The sequence below is a fragment of the Rhineura floridana genome, chromosome 7 (genome assembly GCF_030035675.1).
Source record: "Rhineura floridana isolate rRhiFlo1 chromosome 7, rRhiFlo1.hap2, whole genome shotgun sequence".
Lineage (NCBI taxonomy): Eukaryota > Metazoa > Chordata > Lepidosauria > Squamata > Rhineuridae > Rhineura > Rhineura floridana.
Window position 1 is genome coordinate 110,240,808 of NC_084486.1, and position 26,428 is coordinate 110,267,235.

General features: G+C 48.6%; 1 protein-coding gene across 4 annotated transcripts in view; it reads right to left on the bottom strand.

The window, feature by feature from the left end:
* Positions 1-26,428, bottom strand: part of COL4A4 (collagen type IV alpha 4 chain) — a 192,770-nt gene that overhangs the window by 18,996 nt on the left and 147,346 nt on the right. For all 4 annotated transcript variants that reach the window (XM_061636823.1, XM_061636821.1, XM_061636822.1 and 1 more), the window contains 6 exons: positions 26,200-26,307; positions 20,244-20,315; positions 16,860-16,988; positions 8,149-8,256; positions 7,351-7,506; positions 7,170-7,268 (listed from right to left, as the gene is read on the bottom strand). In XM_061636823.1, the coding sequence (XP_061492807.1) occupies positions 7,170-7,268; positions 7,351-7,506; positions 8,149-8,256; positions 16,860-16,988; positions 20,244-20,315; positions 26,200-26,307 (672 nt within the window). The remainder of the gene's footprint in view (positions 1-7,169; positions 7,269-7,350; positions 7,507-8,148; positions 8,257-16,859; positions 16,989-20,243; positions 20,316-26,199; positions 26,308-26,428) is intronic.

The following is a 26,428-nucleotide window of genomic DNA, read 5'->3' on the forward strand; positions in this document are numbered from 1 at the left end:
TGACAGCCACTAGAAAAAGGATCTTAAGAGAAAGCACTCGCAAGGCACTGTTCTGAGGGGCTCAAATGGGGGGACCCTACAGTACTTGCAGCACCTTCTGTAAGCTCCAAGATGGAAAACGCTTCCAGACTACCAGAGCAAGCGAAGCAGCTCCAGAAAACGTTTAACTAAAGGATGAGAGCCCATCTGCAAACCTCTGTGAATGGATTGTAAGGCCCGTTGGACAGCAGCTTGGAGAGTTGCAGACCATGGGAGGCACACCAGCTGAAAAATGCCACATACACTACCTATCAGGGGAACGGGAGGAACATGTATAGGATGTCATCCGGCCAAGGAGACAGGAGAGCATCTACAGACTTGGCCTTTGTCTCTAAATACCTCAAAAAGAAAGATGAACATTGTTGGAGGTAGCCTCCACTCCTCCTGAATCACTTGCTGCCTGCTGATCCAATCTGCAGTGACATTCAGGGCCCCACTGTAGTGTTCTGCCCTCAAGAGCAGCAGGTGTCTCTCAGCCCAATAGAATATTAGCGAGGCCTCCGCCTGAAGGGTTTGAGCCTTGCTGGTTCAAGTGTGATTTTACGCAGGCGTTGTCTTGACTGGAAGTGACATAAGGCCAGATAGACTACCCTCAACTCCAGCCAGTGCACCTTGAGTCAGGTTACACAAATTGATAAAATGGAGTTTTAGCCTTGCTGGTTCAAGTGTGATTTCATGCAGGTGTTGTCTTGAGTGGAAGCTACAAAGGGCCAGATGGACTGCCCTCAACTCCAGCCAGTGTGCTTGAGTCAGGTTACATAAATTGATAAAATGGAGTTTAAACAAACAAACAAATAAATAAAACTGCTATAAGTTGCCCAGGGACCTGCAGATGAAGTTCAGGACTTGACTGAAGAAGCAGCACCTTCCAGGAGAACTGCTCCTCAGCGTATATGTGCCAATGTGAGTAACCTTGAGTTTAGTTACACATATCAAAACAGTGAAGTAAGCCTTACCAAAGGCTAAATGGGATTTTAAACTGTCTTAAGTTGCCCAGGAACCTGCATGTGAAGGGCAAGACTTAGCTGAGCAACCAGATCAGTTACATTATTTTGCTAAGTTACATTTATCCTGGAGGATACTCTTGGAGCTTCCATGGAAGTCCCTGGATAAATCCAAATGTTTACTCTGACAGTTATGAAGAGCTGCAACTGTTCCTAGAAGCAAACTGGAGCTTTGCACTGATGCCCTAGAACTAGATAGGGCAGGAACTCTCATATAGCTGACAGAGCTGTATTCAGCTTAATTCACTTATCTTGCTTATTTGCGTTTTCCCACAGGGATGACAGTAACATCCTCCTCTATAAAGAAGTCAAATTACTGGAAGATCCTCCTCCGTAAGGAAGTCATTGGATATTATGAAGGGATGCCAAAATTTACACAGAGCTTTTTGAAGGGCTGCAACTGTTCAGAGAAACAGATTGGACCCTTGAGCTGAAGCTCATTAGGCAATTAGTATACCCTCTCTACAGTGAGGCCCCCTAAGGGAGCCATCAGGTTATGAAGGGCTGCAAACTTTTACACAGCCAGTTATGAAGGGCTGCGACTATATCAAGGAACAGATTGGAGCTTTTGAGTTACAGCTCATGAGGCAATTGATATACCTTCAGTGCCCTGAGACTCCAAAGAGAAGCCACTAGATTATTTTACGGTTGCCTCTGGAATGCCTGCTGTGGATCAGGCCTTTGGAGAAGAGTTGCCTTTGGAAATGGCCTGCTGCTGTTCAGGCCTTGAGAAAACTGGAGCTTTGAGCTGAGACTCATGAGGTCATTCACGTTCTTTCACTACACCAAGAAGAGCCACCAGGTTATTCTACTGTTGTCTCTGAGCATGGACAGCTGCTGCTCAAACCTTGGGAGAACTGGAACTTTGAGCTGAGACTAATAAAGCAATTCATATGCCCTCACTACATTGAGGCCCCTTGGGGGAACCAGCAGCTTATTCTAGTGTGCCTTGAGAAATGGTCTGCTGCTATTCAGGCCTTGCTACTTTGAGGCACCCACCACATTATTCTATTGTACCACGTATTTCACCACATTATTCTGTTTTTGCCCCTGGGAACAGCCTGCCGCTGTTCAGGCCTAATAAGAAAGGTAATCAGGTCTCTTAGAAATATTGAACCTACTGTTGTAGTGCCTCCAACTAAAAAAGGCAGAAATACTGCTCCGCTGAGGACTACGCCATATCTCTGCCCAAAGGTTCTGAGTGGAAAGAGCAGGCCCTTTCACAGTTGCTAGACAGACTAGGACTAAGTGGGAACAGAGGTACCATAAAAATGGCGGGAAACTCCTTGGCAGAGGACTACACCCACCCTTACTCAAAATGCAATGGAGGGTGATAAAACACTGCCAATTTCTCTCAACCACAAGCAGCGTTGATATGAAACATTGCTGCTCTGGTGCAATTTCTGAGGAGGGATACTTGGAAGGCCCAAGTCTGACTGCCCTGCTTACCATAGGACCTGAAGTGACCAAAATGTCACACCTAGGGAGAACTGTGTACACAAAGTGAAGACCAAATTGCAGTTCAACATTCCTCCCAGTGGGAGATCGATGAAACTGATGAAATAGCTGATAGAGCTACTGCTGCATATCACTGCGCTGTGTCTCAATAGTGATATCCATAAAAACAGCACAGGATGGCCCAACCATGGTTACACGCACACAGTAAAAGGGAGCGGTACCAGGTGTTGTATGGATAGATTCCTGATTAATCAACACATGCACAGGTAGAGGGGTGTAGTGGATTAGTGAGGCCAAAAATAACTGCACACAGTAAGGGGAGCGGTTTGACCTCTAAGTACAGCCAAGAAATGCCGTCAAGAGCAAAAATACCGCAGTTGGCTGAAACGCCAAACACAGTTGGCTGAAATGCAGCCAAGAAATGGAGCCAAAGGCAAAATACTGCACACAGTCAACCGAAATGCCACCAAGGGCAAGTATAACCACATACAGTAGAGGAGAGCGGTTTGAGCTCTAACACACAGTCAACTGAAATGCCACCAAGGGCAAGAGTAACCGCACACAGTAGAGGGGAGTGGTTTGAGCTCTAAATGCAACCAAGAGATGCAGCCAAGGACAAAAATAACCTGGCACAGTCAACTGCAGCCCATGCAAAGGTACTTGAGTGGTTGGGAAGGGCCAAGTCATGTATCTGTAGTCACTAGATGTGCCTGTTGAAGTAGTGACATGACAGCAGCAGCATGATAGCAGCATCTGGTAATTGGAAGCTGAGGAGGACCCCAACCTGGCAGTGCCAGAAGACTGAGCCCTAGTCTTTGCAGACAGAGACAGAGCCATAGCCTTTGTGATGGGCTCAATGGCAATGGAGGACAACACCAGCAACTGGCGAACCAGCAGTGCAGGCACAGTGCAGGTGCAGGAGGCTGGTGAGCAATGGAGGGGTGCATTGGAAAGTGGAATAGGGCTGCCAGTCTTTCGTTACCAGTAACAGATCTATCCTGCTCCACAGCAATAGTGGGCGTAGTAGAGGACGCTTCCAGCTAACTTGGAAGGGAAATCTACTGGCTGGGAAGGGAAACCTACTGTGCCCAGCTGGCAGCCAACTGAATAGAAGAGTGCTTGGGTTTGGCAACAACCTTAGCGCTGAGGTGTTGAGGCGGAAATGCAACACAACGCTGCTCCACCTCAGATAGCATATCAAGAGAATCCACAATTGGATGTGGAGCTAACATGGTATACATGCACACAGCAGAGGGGTGGGGTACCTGGTGAGCCTAACACTAAGGCACCTGCACACAGCAGAATCCACTATTGGCTGTGGTGCTAACACAGTATACATGCACAGAGTAGAGGGGTGCCGTGCCTGGTGAATCTAACACTGAGGCACCTGCACACAGCACAGGCACATGCACACAGTAGAGGGGTGCAGTGATTTGAGGTAAGACCTCGTATGCACATACACAGTAGTGGAGTGTGGTACCTGAAGTCCAACACGCATAAGAGGAGGGGTGCAGTGAATCTGGCACTGAGACATAGGGCCATGAAGAAGGGTGCGGTGAAACTAACACTGAGACACATGCACACGGTAAAGGAGTGCAGTACCTGAAATCCAACCCACGCCCTAGAGGAGGGGTGTGCCGATTTCAATGTTTAGACACATGCAAACAGTACAGAATGTGATAAGGTGCAGTGATTTGAACACACAGACCAGCCTTTCCCAACCGGTGTGCCTCCAGATGTTGTTGGACCACAACTCCCATCAGCCTCAGCCATGCTGGCTGAGGCTGATGGGAGTTGTGGTCCAACAACATCTGGAGGCACACCGGTTGGGAAAGGCTGGCTTAGACACACATGGTAGAGGAGTGTGGTGAATTGGCACTTAGACACACACACATGGTAGAGAGGTATGGTGAATTGGCACTTAGGTACATGCACACGGTAGAGTGGTGCAGTGAGCTGACTAAGTGACCGCTTCACCCTGTGCATGTGTTTAAGTAAGCGGTGTAGTGAATTGAGTCTTATAGACACAAGCAGACAGTAAAGGGATGCAGTGAATTGTCACTGCAGTGTATCACACTTAAACACGCCCCCGCTGTATGTCAAAGCGTGTGCTTTCTGCTTTTATACTCTCACACACACACACACATACGGAAATGCCCTTCCTATGTCGACTTCCTAACTTCACAGAGGCGGAGCAAGGAACTGGGCACTGACAGCCAAGGGCTAGAACATGTAAAAGAAAAAGAACAGGGAAAAGAACAAGCAAAAAGGTGGGAAGGTGCAAACAAACTGGCAGGTGGGAATGCTAAAGGAGGGCAGAGTCAACTAAAACGGCAGCTGGGTGAAAAGCGCAGGAAAGAGCCAACAGTCTGGAGCCACAGCTGTGAGCTCCAAGATACACGCCTTAGCCTCCACTGCTGCTTGCCAAAAGAAAAAGGTACGTGAGGAAGCACCGCTGCCCCCTGCGATGAGGAAAGCACTACGAAGTACTGCTGCTGCAGCAGCCGACCGGAGCCACAGCCATATGCTCCAGTAAGGGACCTCAGCCCAAGCACTGTCTCCCCAGAGGCCTACTAGAGTTGCAGCCGCAATCCCCAGTAGGAACCATAAGCTGGGGGGGGGAGTCTGAAAGACCTCTGGAGCCACAGCCGTGAGCCCTGCAAGGTAAGACCCCCTGTGTTAAGGAGATGGGGAGGGAATTATTGAAGTTACGGGGCCATGAGCCCTGCAAAGGAGAGGAGATGGGGAGGGCAAATACTGAAGATCCGGGCCACAGCTGCGAGCCCCGCGATGGAGGTAGAGAGGTGTTAAATGCGGGGGTTCACAGAGGCATGCAGCTAATGAACAGATAAGGCCAGACCATAAATCTGCCAGGCAGGAGGAACCAGGGGGTCAGCCAGCGTGTTTTACCGTTTGGGAAGCGCCAAAGTAGGAGGCAGAGAAATCCTTAAGGGAGTCCAAATGTCCAGAAACCAAGAGATCCAATCAGGCAGGGCAGGGTTCAAGGCACGGGTTTCACAGGAGAGCTGGAGTAATGTCTGCAGCAAGGCTTGACGTTGACTCTAGCAAGGAGTCTCCCTTTCCTTCCAGCCTTTTGTACTCTGCATGCTGGCCCAGGTGCTTCCAATCAGCCTGTGTTCTTGCGAGCTCTCCTGCTCCTTAATCACGCTGATTGCCTTCGTTGCTGCAACACCTGTTGGTGTCTTCTCTCTGCTGGGGAAGGGGCAGCCTCCTGGTCGCTTCCTGATTCTGGCAGGCAGGCTCCCCCAGGGGCTTGCCTCTGGACTGGTGAAGGGTCCTGGGCTGTCTCCCTGCTTGTCCCCTCTCCTGGGTCTGCGGTCTCCCATTCCTCTTCCTCCTCGGATGAGTCCTCTGAGGGGGGCATGACAAGAGGTCTGGGAGGTTGCTACTGGAGGTGGAATCAGCAGGACCCAGTGGCAGGAGGAACATAGGGACCCCCACACAACTGCAAAAAGTTACACTCTCCCAGCAGTCACTGCACCACACACTCCCCACAGAAAGCTAACACACCGACAAAAACTCACTACACTAAGACAAGAACAGCCTCCAACGAAAGGTAAGAATGAACTGGAGTGGGACTGGAAGGAGCAGCTAGGATCTTGACTCCTATGCATTCTTGCCTTTGGATGCTAGATGTCGCTATAACCCACATGATGGCATGCTACCTGGGGAAAATGCAGTAGCTGAGGAAGAATGCTGTGACCTAGGCAAGGCAGGAAAAGAAACTGGAGTGACCCTCAGGAACTGGCTAGTATTCTTAAATTTTGTCGCATGATCCTCCCTGGCCTAGGTGCTGAAGTATGTTAACCCATTCTTTCCAGGATTCCTCCTGACACTAACCAGGGAACAGGAGGTACATTTCATGAACATTTTTTCCTTCTGTAAAATGCACTCCCTTTTGACCATTTTTCAAGATAACACAAAAGGAGGCGAAAGTATTTATGTAGTGAGAATGCCTGGACACAGAGTGCTTCCACACTATCCCCTTGTCATCTGGAATTCAGGTAGCAGAAGTGGCAGAGTGAGCTCTACAGCCTCAACATGCTGCTTCTGCTTCAGCAGGTACATAGGTACAGCTATCTTTTTCTCTGTACAATTACCCTGGAAGGGGCAGCACATAACATTGGATTAAGACTGTTATATCCATCCCTAACACAGAACAATTCTATATGTCTATATTTAATATCATGACACAGGCTGCTCTTCTGGCAAGTAAATGTATAGAATTTAATGCAAGGACTGCTGTATCACTAACTGTGGTGTTGAACCAATGCCATCAGCCAACTGAACAAGGTAAACTAGATTGCTACGAAGGGACAAAGCAGAATTTCAGTGCTACTGGCAAAGCCTCCTCTTGCAAACGTGACACAGCAGTCATATGTATAGGCCTTAGGTGAGCAGAGATGAGTTTAGCAAGCTGGAGGCAGGACATGGGATGCTGCATATTAACTGCCAAATCCTGTTTGCAGGACGGATCTGCTCCACTCATCCTCCCTAAGATACTCACTTTATGTGTGGGTCACACCTAAGCAAATCTACTGCAATTCCCCCTATCGCTATACATGTGGCTGGGTACCTGCTGTGAAGTAAGTGTGAATTCAGAATGACCACCAAATTCAATGAGGTATTAAAAAATTTAGGAATTACCTTTGGGACCCATACGACCAGTTGATCCCTGAAAACCTTGATCGCCAGATTCTCCAGGAAGACCGGGAGGCCCTTGTGGGCCAGGATTTCCCAAGGGACCTTAACAAAGAGAATTCAGATCAATGAAGAAAGTTCTGTTATTTAATCTACTATGTGCTAAACCAATAATCTCAAGGCATACCTTTTGAGCCTTCTCTTCCTTGATTTCCTGCAATACCTTTAGATCCTGGTTTCCCAGGAGGCCCAGGAACCCCCGGTGGGCCAAAAGTCCCACAGTCACCTGAATCTCCTTTAACAAGAATAGTCTTTCCTAGAGGGCCAGGTTTGCCAGAGGGGCCTGTAATAAAAAATAAAGTACTATTGGAATGAATGTACTAAGGTGCCTTAATCAAGTATGACACAGAAAGGAATATCCACAGGTACCAAGATCGAACAAGGATAGTTTGCAGACTTCTGCACACATATCTCCTTAAGACTTAGATGGATTATTGTAAATCCTTAGTCTCTGGGTAGGAAGGTAGGACACCATTCATTATCCACTAGTTTGATCATAGGAACATAGGAAGCTGCCATTCATTATCCTTTGGGTTGATCATAGTAACACAAGAAGTTGCCATACAGAGTGCAGCTATTGGTCCATTTAGCTCAGCAATGTCTACACCAGGGATAGCCAATGATCCTGGGACTTTTAGAATACAAATCATGCTCTTTACCACTGAGCTTACATCCCTTCAACCTGGATCTTCAGTTCTGCCTATCTGGTTTAGGAGGAGCCACTAGATTATATAAATTTTTAAAGTCAGCTTTAATGCCAAAGCCCTTCAAAGTGGCTTACAAAGTAAAAGCATATTATTTAATTACTGGATCCTCTCCTACTCCCAAACTGAATTGGAGAAGCCCACTGCTGAGCATTCCTGCAACAGGTCTAGAACACATGAGGGTTCATTCTATTTTTGCTGATTCGTTATGCAAATCCTACCTCTAATGCCATCTAAGCCAGCACTGCCTTGGTCACCTGGAGGCCCAGGAAGTGTATCTTCAGAAGGCTGTCCCATAGGACCTGCAGGCCCAGAAGCACCTGGCTTGCCTGTAAGAAGAGAGTTTATTGTGCTATTTTATATTTTAGGAGTGGAGATATAAAAATGCTCAATACTGACCAATATGAACCTCATTGCAAATGTCTTTCACCCAATGTTATGTAGATTCCAGGTTGTGTTTGTGTTGCAGGGCCACTCCTTTTCCCTTGCACAATACACATAACTAACATAATGCAATTTTTCCTCATGTTGCATATCTATTGCTTTAATTATCGTCACATGAAATGTACTTGCATGAGTGTCCAAGGAATCTCTTGCCTATTGTTTGTCAAATACATCTCCCTTGGTGACAAGGGAGAAGGCCTTTTCAGTTGTTGTTCCCCATCTGTGGAATATGGTCCCCAGTGAGGTCCACCTGGCACCTTCATTAGCATATTTTTAGCACCAGGTAAAAACTTATCTTTTTCCCAGGTATTTGATAGACGAAGATGATATTGTTTGTATTAGTATGCTGTCAAAGCTTTCTGTGTCTGTGTGGGGGTTGTTTTATTATTTTGTTTTATAATATGTAACATATATTTTGGCTTTTAACAATTTTGTAAGTTGCTTGGAGACCTTTGGTTAACAAACAACTAATCTAAGAAGAAGAAGAAGAAGGAGAAGGGGTGTAGCGATAGGGGAGGCAACTGAGGGCATTGCACCCCCATGATAATTCTGCCCCCCCATGAAATTTTCCTTCAGACCCCAAATTTCTAGCATTGCAGTAACTTAAAGCTTCAGCTGAGCTTTTAGAAATACAGTTTAGGCACCCAAAGAGAGGGTAGCACAAAGTTACCAAGGGAATGCGAACACAGCAAATATAAGTGTTAAAGGAGTGAATGTAGTGAACACAAATCTTGATGGATGGGGGAGGGAGTTGGCAAACCTAAGTGTTTGCAACTGGAGGAAGGAAAGATGGGAAGAACAGTATTACAGAGCATCTTCTCCTCCCCTGTAGTGCTCAGCCAGCCTCTGTAGGTGGTTGGGTGTGCCAGACTGTGCAGCAGTCTAGTCTAGTCCATGGCAGGACTTGAGAAGAAGCAGAAAGGTGAGTGAGCTGGCTCTCCAAGACCCAGAAAGCCTAATGAGAACTTACTAACCTAGCCCAGGTAATGGGGAGCTGGAATATTGTGTGTGCATGCATGCCTAGTTTGTTGAAAAAGCTGAAAAAAATCCTTTCAATCTTTTCAAGCTGGTTCCGTTTCAGAATGGTTTTGAAGAGTATAATGTGGTAAAGCCTTAGTTGGACCATTGGTCTCACCTGAAGGGTGATTTTCATATGAGGACGGCCATCACTGCGGGTTATAGCTCCACCTATCGTGCGAAGGCAAGAATGTTTTTGAAGTCAAGACTAGGGGCGTCAGGCCCCTCCCACTCTCCAGTTCATTCGCAGCGAGTCTATAGAGAAAAATCTAAATACAAGAACAGGCCAACAGGCCTGCCAGCAGGAAAATAACATGCATAATAACATGACTCTAACATAGCGATATAACAGAACTAGCAGTCTTGACTTCACTAGTAATTTTAAATACAATAGCGTAACAGTAATGTATAACATCTTAGTAAAATATCTATACATCCTCCAACTGGGAGGGTCTTGATGGCCGTCCTCATATGAAAATCACCCTTCAGGTGAGACCAATGGTCCATTTTCCATAGGAGGCCGGCCATCACTGAGGGATGTACCAAAGCAGCCCATAATAGGGAGGGACCACCCACATGCTAATCGTCATTAAGAACCTGTTGCAACACTCGTCTGCCAAAAGAGGCATCAGCAGAGGCATAACGATCTATTTTATAATGCCTTATAAACGAGTGTGGGGTAGACCAAACAGCAGCCCTGCAAATATCAGCAACAGGAGCATTAGTAGCAAAAGCAGCTGAAGTGGCAGCTGACCTAGTAGAATGAGCTGTTATACTAGCTGGAACTGGCAGCTTAAGAGACTCATATGCTAAGGTAATACATGCCCTTAACCAACGGGATAAGGTAGAATTGGTTACTTTATGCCCCATAGACCTTGGATGAAAGGATACAAACAGAGACTCCATTCGTCAAATCTCCTGGGTCCTGGACAGGTAGGTCTTGAGAGCCCTCCGAACATCCAACGAATGCCAAGCCTTCTCTAGAGGATGAGTGGGGTTCGGGCAAAATGAAGGGAGTACAATGTCCTGATTGCAATGGGAAACTGAATTGACCTTGGGACGGAAGGAAGGATCAGTTTTCAGCACAACAGAGTCCTTGTGAAAGACACAGAGATGGCGGGCAGCAGACAATGCATCCAGTTCCGAGACCTGTCTGGCAGAAGTGATGGCGACCAGGAACAAGACCTTAAAGGACAGTAGACGTAAAGGCGCAGTCCTAAGGGGTTCAAACGGAGGGCGTTGTAGAGCTTGGAGGACCTTGGACAGACTCCATGAGGGAAAACGGTGAACTACGGTCGGTGAACGTAAAGCAGTGCCTCTGAGGAATCGTTTAATGAACAGATGTGAGGAAATAGGGGCACCAGTGGAGGACACTGAAAGGATGGACAACAGAGTGGACGCATGTCGACGTAAAGTGTTGGGTCTGAGACCCATCATAAAACCGCTATGTAGATATTGCAGCACCTGATGCACAGTGGCCTGGGATGGATCGCAGTGGTGAGCCTGACACCACTTGGAGAAAGCCACCCAAGTATGTTGATAAATACGGGTGGTAGATGGTCGTCTCGAGGCTAAGATAATATCAATAACAGCGTCAGACAGTCCAGCCGACCTCAAATGTCCCCGTTCAAAAGCCACGCTGTTAGATTGAGCCAAGTGGGATCCTGATGCCATACTGGACCCTGGGATAGAAGATCTGGCCTGACTGGAAGTGTCCAAGGATCCATCACCGACATTGCTTGAAGATCCGAGAACCACGGTCGGCGTGGCCGATATGGTGCTATCAGAACCAACTGTGCCCTCTCGCTCCGCGCCTTCCGCAGTGTTTTGGCTAACAGCGGTATGGGAGGGAAGGCGTACAAAAGACCGTCTGGCCACGGTATGGACAGAGCATCCACTGCTTCCGCTGCTGTGTCCAGGTATCTGGCAAAGTACCTGGGAAGCTGGTAATTGCGACTGGAAGCAAACAGGTCGATCGAGAAGACGCCGAACCGACGCTGGAGACGCTGGAATATGGTCGGATGAAGTTTCCATTCTCACAGAATGACCTGTTGTCTGCTGAGCCAGTCTGCTGTCACATTCCAAATCCCTCTGAGATGCTCTGCTTTTAGGGATTGTAGATGTTGTTCTGCCCAGACGAAGATGAGGGAAGCTAGGTCCTGCAGAGGACGGGACCTGGTGCCCCCGTCTGTTCAAATGTGATTTTACACACGTGTTGTCCATTCGGATGAGGACATAGTCCAAAGGGAACAGAGACTGAAAATGAATTAGAGCTAAGTGGACCACCTTGAGCTCCAGCCAATTGATGTTCTGAGTCTGCTCTGCTGTGGACCAAACTCCCTGAACGTACTGGGAGTTGCAGTGTGCTCCCCAGCCGATGAGACTGGCATCCGTGATGACAACAGTCCTGCGAGGTTCTCTGAATGGAGTACCTCTGGAAAGATGTTGGACCCTCGTCCAGCAGCGGAATGAAAGGTGCATTGTGGGGCTCAGAGGAACTGTGCGATGATTGGAGTTGGCAATGTCCTGTTGAAAAGGCAACAAAGCCCACTGAAGGTGGCAAGAGCGGGCTCGAGCCCATGGCACAATATGGATGGTAGAGATGAACATTCCGAGCGCCCTGGCTAGAAGCATGGCGTCTGCGGTTGTTTGTTGCATCAAGGAGGCCGCGATGTTTGTGATGGCATTTATGCGATCTGGAGACAGAAACACCATCGCCTGCAGGGTGTCCAACATCGCCCCTAGATGTAATAGGCATTGGGTCGGTTGAAGATGGCTTTTGTCGAAGTTGACAAGCCAGCCGTAGGCCTGCAAAACATTGAGGGTGAGCATTAAATGACGATGAGCCAGCTCCTCAGAGCTCGCCCGTATTAAAATATCGTCCAGATATGGGTAGAGATGGACCCCTTGAATCCGGAGGTAAGCCACTAAGGTGAGAAGTACTTTGGTAAACACTCGCGGAGCAGAGGAGAGGCCGAATGGCATCGTTCTATATTGAAAGTGCTGGGGGCCAAAAGCAAACCAAAGGAACTTTCTGTGGGCTATGCAAATGGGGACATGGAGATACGCTTCCTTTAGGTTGATAGAAACCAGGAAGTCTCCTTCTTGCAGGCTTTCAGTAATGGAGTGGAGGGATTCTATTTTGAACCTGCGATATGTTACAAAACGGTTGACGAACTTGAGGTCCAATACCGCCCTCCATGACAAATCTTGTTTGGGCACAGCAAATAGGAGGGAATATACCCCTTCCGACCTCTCTGTTGTAGGGACTGGCTCTATCGCCGCTATGTCCAAGAGGTGATGTATGGCTGTTTGCATGATGCTGTGTCTGGCCGGCGCCCTGGGACAAGGGGATAGATGGAATTTGTCTGATGGAGTCGCCCAAAACTCTATTGCATAGCCAGAACAAAAAAGGTCCCTGATCCAGGCGACCTTAGTCAGATGCAGCCACTGGTCTCCAAACATAAGTAGTCTGCCGCCAACAGGAAGTGCATTAGAACTGTTTGCGCTGGCGAGACCCTCCCCTATATGAGGACGATGAGGTACCTCTGCGCCCTTGGTACTGACCTCTGCCCTGGAAACGTCGGTTCCAGGATCCCCTGAAGGAATTGGAGTCATAAGATCGGAAGTCGCGGCCTCGTCCTCCTGGCCGCGTTCCTCGAAAGGGCTGATTAGTGCGGAAGGGGAGAAATCGCCTGAAAGGCCTATGATCGATGTTCTTGACAGTGGCCAAAACCGGTTTGTGAGCGTCTTTGGGATCAACCAATGTATTCACATTAGCTGGTTTTAAATGTGTTTTTATCTTGTCGTACACCGCCCTGACAGCCTGTTGCTATAGGGTGGTCTAAAAGTGCAATAAATAAAATAAACAACCAGCACTGCCTTTAGAGCTTCCTCGCCGAAGAGCAAAGATCCAGAGTAAGGTGCCCTGGAGAGATTCACTCTGGCCGTAGAGTCAGCTTGCCAGTGGCGAAGCCAGAGGGTCCGTCGAGCAACTATCTGAGCCGTCATGGCTCGTGCCCCCAGTTGAGTGGCATCCAAAGTGGCATCAGCTACAAACGCTGCCGTCTTGTGCAACTTTATCAGTGACCTTCTGAGAGAGACAGGATCAGGGTTAGGGGTCCTCTAGAAGATCGTCCAGCCACATCATTGCTGCTCTGGAGAAGACGGAAGCTGATGCGGAGGCACGCATGGAGAAGGCAGTGGCCTCATGATTTTTGCGGAGAGCGAAGTCTAATCTTCGTTCAGTAGCATCCTTTAGTTGGGATTCTCCTTTTCTAGGCAAAAGAGATCGTGAAACTAGGCTAGCGATTGGTTCGTCTATGCCGGGGACGGCTAGCTTGGTGGCAAAGTCAGGAGCTAGGGAGTACAGTTTGTCAGCCAGGTTCTTGAAGCGGTGAGTTTGGAATGGATGAGACCATTCTTCGGTGGCCAGTTTGGCAATGGGATCCGGCACTGGGATGTAGTGCTCGGTTGGTGCAGGGGATTTGAGGACCCTGGCCGCTTTAATAGCTGGAGCGGAAGTTGTTGGAGGCGCAGCTTGGAGACCAAGGATGTTAACTACCCTGCGCGCTAGAGGCTGATAATCGGAGGCATTGAACAAGCAATACGATGTATCCTCCTCATGTTCCGAATAGTCACTCCAGTCGTCTCCTTCAGGGTGATCAGCAAAGGTTGACTCCTCCCCATAGGAAGCTTCATCAATACATCTGCCTCTAGCTACGTCAAAAGGATTTGGGGAGCAGGAAGGATTTGCCTCATGACACACACGTTGATCCACAGTGCGTTGAGGTATGTCGGTAACTTGTGGTGGTGATTGCATTTGAGTGAAATATGACAGCATGCCCTGAAGTTGTGCAAGAAATTCATGGGACAGCTGCAGCCCCATTGAAGCAGATGTTTGTGCCTGAGTAGGTGGCTCCGTGGGTTGAGCCGGAGGATAAGCCCTGGGCGGGAGCATGGGAGGAGGCTGGCTAAATGTTGGCTGAGTAGGAAAGCCAGCAAAGTCCTCCTCGTCAGAGGAAGCAGCGGGGGAATGAAATATATCCGTTAGCTGTTCCTGAGCTGCTGTGGTGGGGGTTGGCCCAGAGGCATAGCGTGGACGCTTGGGTTTACTGTGGCTGGAAAGATGTTTAGTCTTAGCCAGTGCTTTAGCATGCTTAGTCTTAGTTGCCTTAGATGGTTGTGGCTTGGCTGTCTGCGACATGTCTGGCTGTTCCGCCATCTTGTATTCACTTTGGGTGCAGTACACGGCCACAGCGGGGGCAGAATGTAGAGACCCGAACAGGCGCAGTATACGACAACAGAGGGGGTAGAATGCACTGGCAGATGGCGAAGTACACGGCCACAGAGGGGGCAGAATGCATTATGGGATCAGCGCCAATATAATGCAGACTAGATTTCAGGCTTGGTACACGGCCACAGAGGGGGCAGAATGTACAGTATAGACTTCAGGCTCAGTACACGGCCACAGAGGGGGCAGAATGTACAGTATAGATTTCAGGCTTGGTACACGGCCACAGAGGGGGCAGAATGTACGATTCAACAGCTTGTGCACAGTATCACAGTCTTAGCACACGGCCACAGATGGGGCAGAATGTACAGGTCAACAAGTTGTGCACCTAGCGCCAGAGCCAGCAAGGTTCAAAAGTCTAAAGCACAGCCACAGAAGTACAGGTGCTAGCTACCAGCTAGTTGTCAAAAGCCGCAGCAGTAGTCGTGTGATAGACGGGTCCAAAGGACTAAGGAATCCTATCTTACACGTACCTACAATGAGCCCTTGCCAGCTAAGCCCCCTTTGTTCAGTATGGGGTAGACTGAATATAAAGGGCGGGAAAGGGAGACAAACAAGATGGAGTCAGGAAAAGGAGTGGGAGAAAATAACAGTCAAAATGGCGATTACGAAGGGGGAGCAATGGCGGGTACTGAGCAGCCCAGCGGACTGAAAAAAGCCAGGCACTACCTCAGCAACGTGGGCAGTTGCGAACCCGATAACACAGTACCGGCTCTAAGCCAGTGGCGGGTCCTAGGGAAGTAAAAAACTAAGCACTGAGGCAGCAGGAGAAATCAGCCGCAGCCACCGGCTGCAGAAGCCGCCGCGGCAACTTAAAAGGCCGGGGGACGGGGACGGGGAGTAGAACGGCCGATAAAAAACAAAGCGCCGAGGCGGCAGCAGGTATCAGTCGCAGCCGGCGGCTGCAGAAATCGCCAGGGCAGACTTAATGGGCCGGGAGATGCAGCTTAAAAGGCCGGGGCCGGGGCGTAGAACGGCCGATAAACAACTAAAGTGCTGAGGCGGCAGGAGATATCAGTCGCAGCCGCTGGCTGCGGAAGTCGCTGCGGCAAATTGAAGGGCCAGGAGATGGAGTGAAACCGTCGCCTAACGATGAACAGCCGCCGAACGACAAGCCAAGAGGGCCGCAGCCACAAGCTCCTGGAGGGAGAGATTCAAAAGCGTTCGGGCCAAGCCAAGCAGCGGGCCGAATCGGGAGCTGCAGCCGCAAGCTCCCACCTGAGAGGCTAGAGAAACGCAGTCGCGGTCTCTGCCAGAACCGTAAGGCTCAAAAACTGAGGGAAAAGGGCAGGGCAAAGGAGGATCCCCCCCAAGAGTTCCCCAGGAAACACTGAAACAAACGAATTAAATACAAGGCAGAGGGGAGGGAGAACGTGGAATCACATAAAACAACCTCCACACAATGTCAGACAAACACACAAAAATGACACAAGAAACTTAGCTAAAGCTACGCTATTTGCAAATATCAAACTTGTTCGTACGAAGGCAAGAATGAACTGGAGAGTGGGAGGGGCCTGACGCCCCTAGTCTTGACTTCAAAAACATTCTTGTCTTTGCACGATAGGTGGAGCTATAACCTGCAGTGATGGCCGGCCTCATATGGAAAATGCCACAGTTTTAGACCTCCAGCTAACTGTGCAAATTATCATTATAAATAATTCACCTTATTTAACTTTACTCATGAGAACTTATGTACAGTACTACCAAAACAGGGTGTGTAAGATGTGCTGGTAGAGCCATCAGAAGTAGTGTAACATATATGAAGGAATAACAAGTGAACAGTTCCTCTGCAACTTTGCAGAGAAATCATGGCACATTAGACTTTATTAATAGTTCAGATAATTATGGTAGCATGACTTGCACAAAATACATTTGCTTCCTAGTCACTGCTATTTAGTTTACATAACTATTTTGCATGTGGAAAATATTGTATTTTAAATTTATTTGCTTTTTTGTAAACTTCACAAGTCATAATTCCTAATTAAAATGCATAAAATGCGGTTTATTTTTGTCATTACTTATGAAAACTTCCCCCTGCCCAGAAGCCTTTTATAGTGACTGATGTCCCAACCCCTCTACCCTTCCAAATTTTGTCTTTGCCCACCCAATGAAAATTGTCTCGCTACACTAAAGAAGTAGAAATTAACTTTTTTTTTAATGGAGAAAATTGCTTCTTACCAGGAGGGCCTAACAGGCCGGCATCTCCAGGTGGCCCCGGTTGGGAAGCTCCCGGCAGCCCAGGTTCTCCTCTGTTGCCTTTTGGTCCCCGTTCACCTATCCACCCTGGAGGCCCAATTTCACTTAAGCCTTTGTAAAGGGAATAATAGTTACACACAGGATGAACTTTTATGATGAAACAAAGGCAAAGATACACAAAATGGACACCCGTGCTGAAGCACTTCTTCCTTTCCAAGTGAGGTTATCCAAGGTTTTCCAGCTCTTTCTCAAGACACATACATGTATCTGAGGCAAGCTAGTCGCACTTTCACAGTTTAACCTACCTCACAGAGTTGTGGTCAGGATAAATGGCTGAGGGAGGGGGAAAGCATACCTCTTGGGAATAATTTTTTTAAAAATTTCTAATGGTTTCCCACAAGAAAATGTGGTGTCCAAGCTACTACAGTAGGGCCCCGCTTTACGGCGCTTCGCTAATACAGTGGTCTCAATTATCCAATAGCTCTAGGATCTTCCAGAGCTTTATGAACGACATATTTAGGGATTATTTGGACCAGTTCATGATTGTGTATTTGGATGATATCCTCATCTATTCAAACTCTCCAGCTGAACATGATGAACATGTGTGGTCGGTGCTACAACGTCTCAGGGAACATTGTCTCTAAACCAAGCTGGAGAAGTGCGACTTTGACTTAACCACGTTGGACTTTCTGGGGTACCGCATTTCTCCCACCAGAGTGGAGATGGACCCAGGCAAGGTCCACTGTGTTCTCATGTGGCGGCCTCCCAAAATGAAGAAGGATCTTCAGCGGTTCCTGGGGTTCACCAGCTACTACCATTGGTTCATTGCTAACTACTCTGACAAGACTGCGCCCCACATGGACTGCCTGAAGGGTTTGGGTCCCTTCCACTGGACTGATGCCATGCAAAGAGTCTTCGAGGAGCTGAAGATTCGGTTCGCCTCTGAACCCATACTGCAACATGTGAACCCTGCATGTCCCTTTGTGGTGGAGAAGGATGCGTTGGATGTGGCCATTGGAGCTGTGTTTTTACAACCAGCATGGGGGTGGGGGGGTCTGAGGCCATGTGCATACTTTTCATGGAAGTTGACAAGTTCAGAGTTTTCCCCGTATGGGGAAAAGAGTTGCTGGCCATTTGGGATGCTTTTGAAACTTGGCGACATCTTTTGGAAGGAGTGCAGCATGAGATAGAGGCGTGCACTGATCATCGGAACCTGGAGAGCCTCCACACCGCCCATAAGTTGAACCAGAGACAGGTGCGCTGGACTCAATTCTTCGCTCATTTCCACTTCAAAATCCATTACATTCCCCAGGCACAGAATAAGCGGGCAGACGCTCTCTCCCACAAACCTGAATACCTGAAGAACCCAACCCCGATACCGCTGCATCTGATTATACCCCTCGAGAAGATGGTGGCGGGGTGTGCCAGGACTCCTGGGTGGAGGAACTGTGTTCAGCGCAAGAATGAGATCTGTTTGTAAAGGGGAAGCATTCAGGATAAGAGGAGCAGTCTCCTGGGAGTGCAGAGGGCTTCACACTGTGAAGGGGGGAGTGCTGTATCATTATGACGCTATGTACATGCCCCTTGGGGATGTGAGAGCCAAGGTCTCGCATCAGTTTCATGACTCCCCCACTGCTGGGCAATTTGAAGTCTTTAAAACCTTGCAATCAGTCGACAGAGAGTTTTGGTGGCCCCGGATGAAGTGGGAGGTGGAGTGCTACGTCCAGTCCTGCCCCACCTGTGCCAGAGGCAAACACGTCACAGGACGGCCAGCAGGACTCTTAGAGCCACTCCCTACACCCCAGGGCCCTTGGCAGATGGTAACTATGGACTTCATCACTGACCTCCCCTCCTCTCAGGGGAAGACAATAGTGTTGTTGGTGGTGGATGCTTTTACTAAAATGGCTCATTTCATTCCGTGCTTGGGACTTCCAAACACACGGGAGACAGCTCAACTGTATGTGCAGCATGTTGACTGTTTGTACAGTCTCCCAGACAGTTTAGTTTTGGACCAAGGCCCACAATTTATGGCTTGGTTTTGGCGTGCTTTGTGGCAACTCCTGCAGAGTGAACTGAGACTGTTGTCATCTCATCACCCGCAAACAGATGGTCAGACTGAGAGAGTGAATGCCACATTGGAGCACTATCTCTGTTGCTATATCAACTACCAGCAAGACAACTGGGTGTCCTTTTTGCTCTTAGCGGAATTCGCTTAGAACAATGCAGTGCATGCTACCACACAACAGACCCCGTTCTTTGCCAATCTGGGATACCACCCTTGAGCTTTTGCTGCCCCACATGTCAGCCCAGTTGTTCTGGCAGCCGAGGACTTTGTGCAAGAGCTCCAGGTGATGCAGCAGTTAGAGAAGGCAAAGGTGGACTATAAGAGAGTTACAGATCAACATTGACAGGAGGGGCCCGAAATCCGTGTGGGAGACAGAGTGTGGCTGTCCACGCATTATCTGCCTACACAGGCGCACTGCCATAAACTGGAAGACCGAAAGGTGGGTCCCTTTGAAGTTGAGGCTCAGATCAATCCAGTGGCTTTTCATCTGAGGTTGCCTCCTGCCCTCAAGATACATCCAGTGTTCCATCGCTCCCTGCTTACCCTGGATCATCCTCCTGATCCCCACAGGATGCCCGAGGTGCCTCCGCCCCCCCCCGCCCCCCATGGCAGTGAATGGACGAGAGGAATATGAAGTGGAGCAGATTTTGGACTTGCGGAAGCACCAAGGGCGGCTTCAGTACTTGATCCACTGGAAGGGGTACGATCAGATGGAGAGTTCGTGGGAATCAGCTGACAACATCCATTCGCTGGATTTGGTGGGAGAGTTCCATGAATCCTACCCGGACAAGCCCAAGCCCAGGGGGTGGAGGGAGATGGTGCATGGAGGGGGGGGATGAAGTTGTGCCCCAGGCGTAAGGGGAGTTAGATTAGGGAAAGCAGTAAGTCAGAGTAGACAAGTTTATGAAGCTCACTACTTTGGATGTAACCATCACACTAATAAAATGAGAATTAAACCAAACTTCGCCTCTGTCTGGGACTGTGTGCAGGACAGTGGCTAGTTATCATTATAGTAGACTTGGGCTGCAATCAGTTACACATTTACCTGAGAGTAAGTCCCAATGAACCCAATGGAGCTTACTTTTGAGTAGGCATGTATTGGATTTTAACCTTAACTGATGTCAGCAGAAGCCAAATCACATATATATAAGCAAAGCTTTCTTAAAATTTAAACTCTCTTGATTCTTGCTGAAATTAATGCTAATCAGTGGCTTTAGTCAAGATTTTCATTAACGCCCTACTAGTAATCTTATTCATATTTAATCTCTTAAAAAATTATAATAGTAGTTTTCATTCTTTACCTGGAGATCCTGGCAAACCCTTTTGACCCTGCAGTCCATTCAGGCCATTTAATCCAGGCAATCCTGAAAGGCCTTTGAAATATTGTACAAAAGAAAAAAGAAAATAATAGAAGGGGCAAAGTAAAAATGGTGATATTACTAAATTAACCAAACTACCACCAGAAAAATACATTTTTAGCCATTTGTCCAGTAGCATATTTAGCTGAAGGATTTGTATGGCAGCATGTTTAACATGTTTATGTTCTGAAAAGTAAAGAGTAATTTATATTTTCCTTTAGCTTTTTAGAAGTCATAGGGTTGTAGCCAACAAAATTGTACTCAAGAGTAAACCCACTGAATGTAATGGACCTAAGTTAGTAATGTCCACTAATTCCAATGGGTCTACTCGAGTATGACTACCATTGGATACAACCCACAGTTCCTTGTTTGTAGTCCATTACCAAGAGATTTCCTGGCATCATAGCAATCATCATAACATTTTCCAGCCAGGTTTCCTTTTTAGCACTTCTGGTTATACCTTTCCTGTATGCTGTGGTTCTGATGCTAAGCAGGGTGGGTGGGTTTGTGACTGAAATTAAATAATGAAAAAACCTTCAGAGATGCTCTCAGGCGACACTACTGAAATAAAGTTTACTTAGGCCCTGAGTGACTGAATGCATCTCTTCTCCGTAATTGCTCTATTTGTTAAACTCTTCCATCTGGTATCAGCCACAGGATCAGAGGGACCACAATTCTTAGCATATTTCTGACATCTTAAGTTTATTGTTTATAATGTATGGGGAAATGTAAAATAAGAGATATTCCCATAAGCAGGATCTGACTCCAGCATAGGTAACATTAACTTTCCTATTCAAATCTCTCTTGATCCTTGCAATATTTAACTATGATAGATGGTTTTATTTACTTTGCTTTTCAGGAAATGTTTAATGTTTTTGCAGTGAACTATTATTGCTATATTTTACAACACAATTTTGCAACTAGCCTCATTTAAATATAAGTGACTTCTAAATTTCAAGGGTGATTATTTATATATTTATTATCTGATAAGATTTATTATCCACCCTTCACCATAAGATTCAGGGCAGGTTATAACAAATTACAAAATACAATTTTAAAACATAAAAATCACTACAATTGGTAGTTAAAACCAGTCCAGAATGAAACAGAACAATAGAAAAGTGAATATGGTTTCAAGACTGGACCATTAACTACACCTATTGAGGCAGCAATCTTTAAAATTGATTTGTTGATTTGAGGGGAGGGAGGGTACTCTATAATAACACTTCTTTGCATACATTTGGAAAAGGTTTAAATAAGAGCTCTGTTAGTGGAATAAGCAAAAAGTACACTTTAATTTTTTTAAAAAAAATTCTTAAAAAACAATGAAGAGTAACAAAGTGCTCCCACTGCTTTTGCTGCCACTACCTATGCACTAGCTTCTCTGTATACATCTTAATTTCAAAATGAAATGCACAAGACCCAACTACATTATACTTAGAGTAGATCCACTGAAATTAAGGACCCTAAATTAGGGCACAATCCCTAACGCTGGGCTGAGGGGTATTAGGATATGGAGGGTCTCCGGCTGATCTGGTTGAGTTCCAGCTCAGCCAAGCTATGCCAGCATAAGCCCCTTAAAACTCCACCCCCCCCAGCTCAGCCAGAACTCAGCCGAGACCAGCATTAATTAAGCTGGTGTAAATCCCAAAAAAGAGGATTCTGGGGGAGTGGCAGGGGTGGGACCTAGGACACTAACACTGTATCCTACATCCATTTGGCTCAGTCATGTGACCTCCAGTCACTGCTTTTATTTTCTTTCTACTGGGCTCTGCCGGCCGAGTCGGTATTCTCCCCTCCCGAGGGCTCCGAAATGGAGTTATTAATCTGGCGTACTTGAACCTGATGTAACTTCAGCCTAGTTTCAGTTATGCTGGCTTCTTCAATGTAGGATTGCTCTGTTAGTTATGTCCATTCATTTCAATGGGTCTGTTCTGAGTAGGACTAGCACTGGATACAGCCCACTTATTCTTGGAAGTGGTACTGAAGATCTAACAATTTTATAGTCTTTGGGGACATGTCAAACGCCCTTTGTTGGGACATCATGTCCTAGATAGCAACCATGGACCTATGAGATACTGGCTTGAACCACTTAGCTGGGCATATGCAAGATTTGGCATTTTGTTTAGGTCAGGAAGATGTTGATCTGTGGGTGGGGGAACCTTCATTGGTTCCATTGTCATGGATAGTTCATTACTTGCTCTGGTTTGGGCTGTTGAGGACATTTAGTGGCATAATTAGGCCAGACTAGGGTTGCCAGGTCGGAACCATCCAAAAACCTGAGAAAATGGGGGCGGGCCCTAGTGACGTCACGGGGCGGGCCCTAGTCACGGGGCGGGCCCTAGTGACATCATTAAACATGATACATTGTATCAACCACAGTTGCTTGGAGCATACCATTCAAAAAAAATTATCTGGAGATTAAAATAGAAATCTTATCTAAAATAGGGTGTTCCTAGGTCCATCTGAAGTGACAAGGTCATTCTTTCTCACAAGCTTAGGGTGATGCAAAATGGAAATGGACTGCCTTCAAGTTGATCCCAGATAGGATCTTCATGGTAAGCAGTATTCAGACAGAGGTGGTTTACTATTGCCTTCCTCTGAGTCTGAGAGGCAGTGACTGGCCCAAGGTCACCCAGTGAGCTTCATGGCTGTGTGGAGATTCAAACCCTGGTCTGCCAGGTCACAGTTCAACACTTTTAGGGAACATTTAATCTAGCTTACTTGCTTCTGGCTTTACAAAGTACACAATGTCACCTACATATATTTTCAGGGGACTATTTATATACCATTTCATTGTTCTAAAATAATGCAGAGGTGTGTGTTCTCTCTCCCCCACCCCCCATTTAGGACTTGCCTCCTTAAAAGATAAAGAATATGCATATATGTGTATCACTTATGTTTCCTGCCAGTAGCATACTATCGTCATTATCTGTGGGCTCGTGCTGACTGGCCAACAAAGAGGAGTATCCACTGTCCTCCTTTCCATTGTCCATTTCACTAGCATTCCCAACATGCCTCCACAAAATTTGCTGTTTTTCTTTGTTATTATGTAGAGGTTTTCCTTCGCTTTTGATGTCAACACTCTTGGGGCTTCCATAGTGCTGGTCACTATACAATAGCTTCTGATACTCTTTAGTGCAGTCTTTACAAAACTCCTTATTATAATTAGCAATACAGAGCTCTTCTGATCTTTTTTCTGTTCCAAATGGTTTTAACGGTGAAAGTCCACAGTGAACAGTGTGTCCTTCCCTGTCCACTTTGGAACCCGTTTCCTCGCTTTCGTGTTATGTCTGGCCCCGAGATCTCCCTCCCCTCCCCCATCGCTTCTCCCTTTCTCTCTCCGCCCGCCCCCTTTCCCTGGTAATAACAACATGTATGCCCTCCTGCCCACATTCTAGCAACCGGGAATGTGCCAAGCGCCGCAGCAGGCAGCTGCTGCCACCCACTCGCCTTGCCTTGCCTTGCCCTGCCCCCTCGTGCAATGCAACGGACCCCCACCCCGGAATCCTGCACCCCCTCCTCTTTCCCTTGGGAAAAAGGGGTGAGCCGGTGAGGAAGGGGGCTCTCTTTCAGCCTCCCCCCCTCAATTCAGGGCTCCCAAAGGCTCCCGGTCTCCTCTCCCCGCCCGCCAAGCCCCCGATCAGGGGGGGCAAGGCTGGCATCGGCCGGCCTCCCTTCCCTTCCCCTCGCCTGCTGGTCCCCGGCCGGCCCGTGCGGTGCCTGGGGTGCGTGCCTCCTCCGCCTGCGATGCAGCCACTTGCGGCTGTCAACCTCTTACTTAGCCCCTCCCTGCCAATTGCAGCTCTCACAACACGCTCACATGCACCCGCTCTCACACACACGGTGCCGGGAGGGAGCGCGGCGGCACAGTCAGGGCTCCCAAAGGCTCCCGGTCTCCCCGCCCGCCAAGCCCCCGATCGAGGGGGGGGCAAGGCTGGCATCGGCCGGCCTCCCTTCCCTTCCCCTCGCCTGCTGGTCCCCGGCCGGCCCGTGCGGTGCCTGGGGTGCGCGCCTCCTCCGCCTGCGATGCAGCCACTTGCGGCTGTCAACCTCTTGCTCAGCCCCTCCCTGCCGATTGCAGCTCTCACAACACACTCACACGCACCCTCTCTCACACACACGGTGCCGGGAGGGAGCACAGCGGCACAGTCAGGGCTCCCAAAGGCTCCCGGTCTCCTCTCCCCACCCGCCAAGCCCCCGATCGGGGGGGCAAGGCTGGCATCAGCCTGCCAGCCAGCAAGCTACCCACGCCACCCTCCCAGAGCATGCTGCTCGGAGAAGCTGCAGCTGCAGCTCCCGCTCGGACTATAGCAGCGGCTCGGGCTGCCTCGCTTGGTGTGTGGGCACGCACACACACGCGCGGTGGTGGCTCCGGGCGTGAGTGTTCGCCCGCCAGCTTCGCCGAGTCCGGCTCCCCCTGTCTGACTGTGCCGCCGCGCTCCCTCCCGGCGCTGTGTGTGTGAGAGCGGGTGCGTGTGAGTGTGTGAGAGCTGCAATCAGCAGGAACGGGCTGAGCAAGAGGTTGACAGCCACAAGTGGCTGCATCGCAGGCGCGCACCCCAGGCACCGCACGGGCCGGCCGGGGACCAGCAGGCGAGGGGAAGGGAAGGGAGGCCGGCCGATGCCAGCCTTGCCCCCCCTGATCGGGGGCTTGGCGGGCGGGGAGAGGAGACCGGGAGCCTTTGGGAGCCCTGAATTGAGGGGGGGAGGCTGAAAGAGAGCCCCCTTCCTCGCCGGCTCACCCCTTTTTCCCAAGGGAAAGAGGAGGGGGCGCAGGATTCCGGGGTGGGGGTCCGTTGCATTGCGCGAGGGGGCAGGGCAAGGCGAGTGGGTGGCAGCAGCTGCCTGCTGCGGTGCTTGGCACATTCCCGGTTGCTAGAATGTGGGCAGGAGGGCATACATGTCGTTATTACCAGGGAAAGGGGGCTGGCGGAGAGAGAAAGGGGGCTGGCGGAGAGAGAAAGGGAGAAGCGACGGGGGAGGGGAGGGAGATCTCGGGGCCAGACATAACACGAAAGCGAGGAAACGGGTTCCAAAGTGGACAGGGCTAAATTAAGGCAGCCTCACTTTGAACAGCTTCCTGTGCATTTGGGCTCCGCTAGCTGAAGCAATTGGGGTCTCTGAATCCAGGCGAGAGTCGCTGCCTTCTCTCCACTGGGCGAGCCAGCTCTGCGGGGCTGCTAAGCTTGAGCTGCCACCGGAAAGAGTTCTTTTCCTTTCCGGAGCAGGGGAACTTGTTCCGGGCCTAAGGAGGAGCCAGCCCAGCCTGGCCTCCACAGCCACCTCCTCTTCATGCATGCGTGGCTGAGGGGGCCGCTACAAAGCCGGAGATCCACCAGTTTGACTGACATACGGCCGGAGGCCGGAGACGGCCCCATTTTCCCTGAGACTCTGGCAGAAAACCGGAGACCTGGCAACGCTAGGCCAGACATATTTTCAAAATACCAGCTGACGTCTTACATTGATATTTACTTGTTTAATTAGTTCCTGCATTTATATACCACCTTTCTGCCAAGGCATCGAAGATGTTTTACAATTACTAAAACAAACAAATGGTACAAAATATAGAACAGAGATCTCTGAGGCAGACTTAATAGTCCCCTTCAGGAGCTGATGGTATGAGCTCCCTGGCCTGGGCTTCCCTGTTTCTGCCTTCACTCAAGGCACACAAATCTTTCTTAAGTAGTCCCACAGAGAAAGGGAAAGGAGGTACCCCAACTGTTCTTTCAGGCCACTGATGGTCATTTTAGGAGCTGATGGTATGTGTTCCCTGGCCTATGCTTCTCTACTTCTGTCTTTCCTCAAAGTACACCATCATTATGTCTACCACCTTTTAGTCCACATCATTACATTCACTGTCACATGTCATAAAAGATCAATTTTCCACAATATTTACCTTTTCTGCCTGGACTGCCAGATAATCCTGGCACACCTGGAGTTCCCAAAAGACCAGGATTACCTTGTTCACCTGGTACTCCTGGTAAGCCTGCTGCTCCTTGGATACCTGCAGGGTTGAAGAGACAATCCTCATAATTAAACAACACTTATTACTTCTTCATAATAGTTAGTATATATTTTATTTATGATAATGGTGGTGGCTAGAAATTATTATTTATTAATTGCCT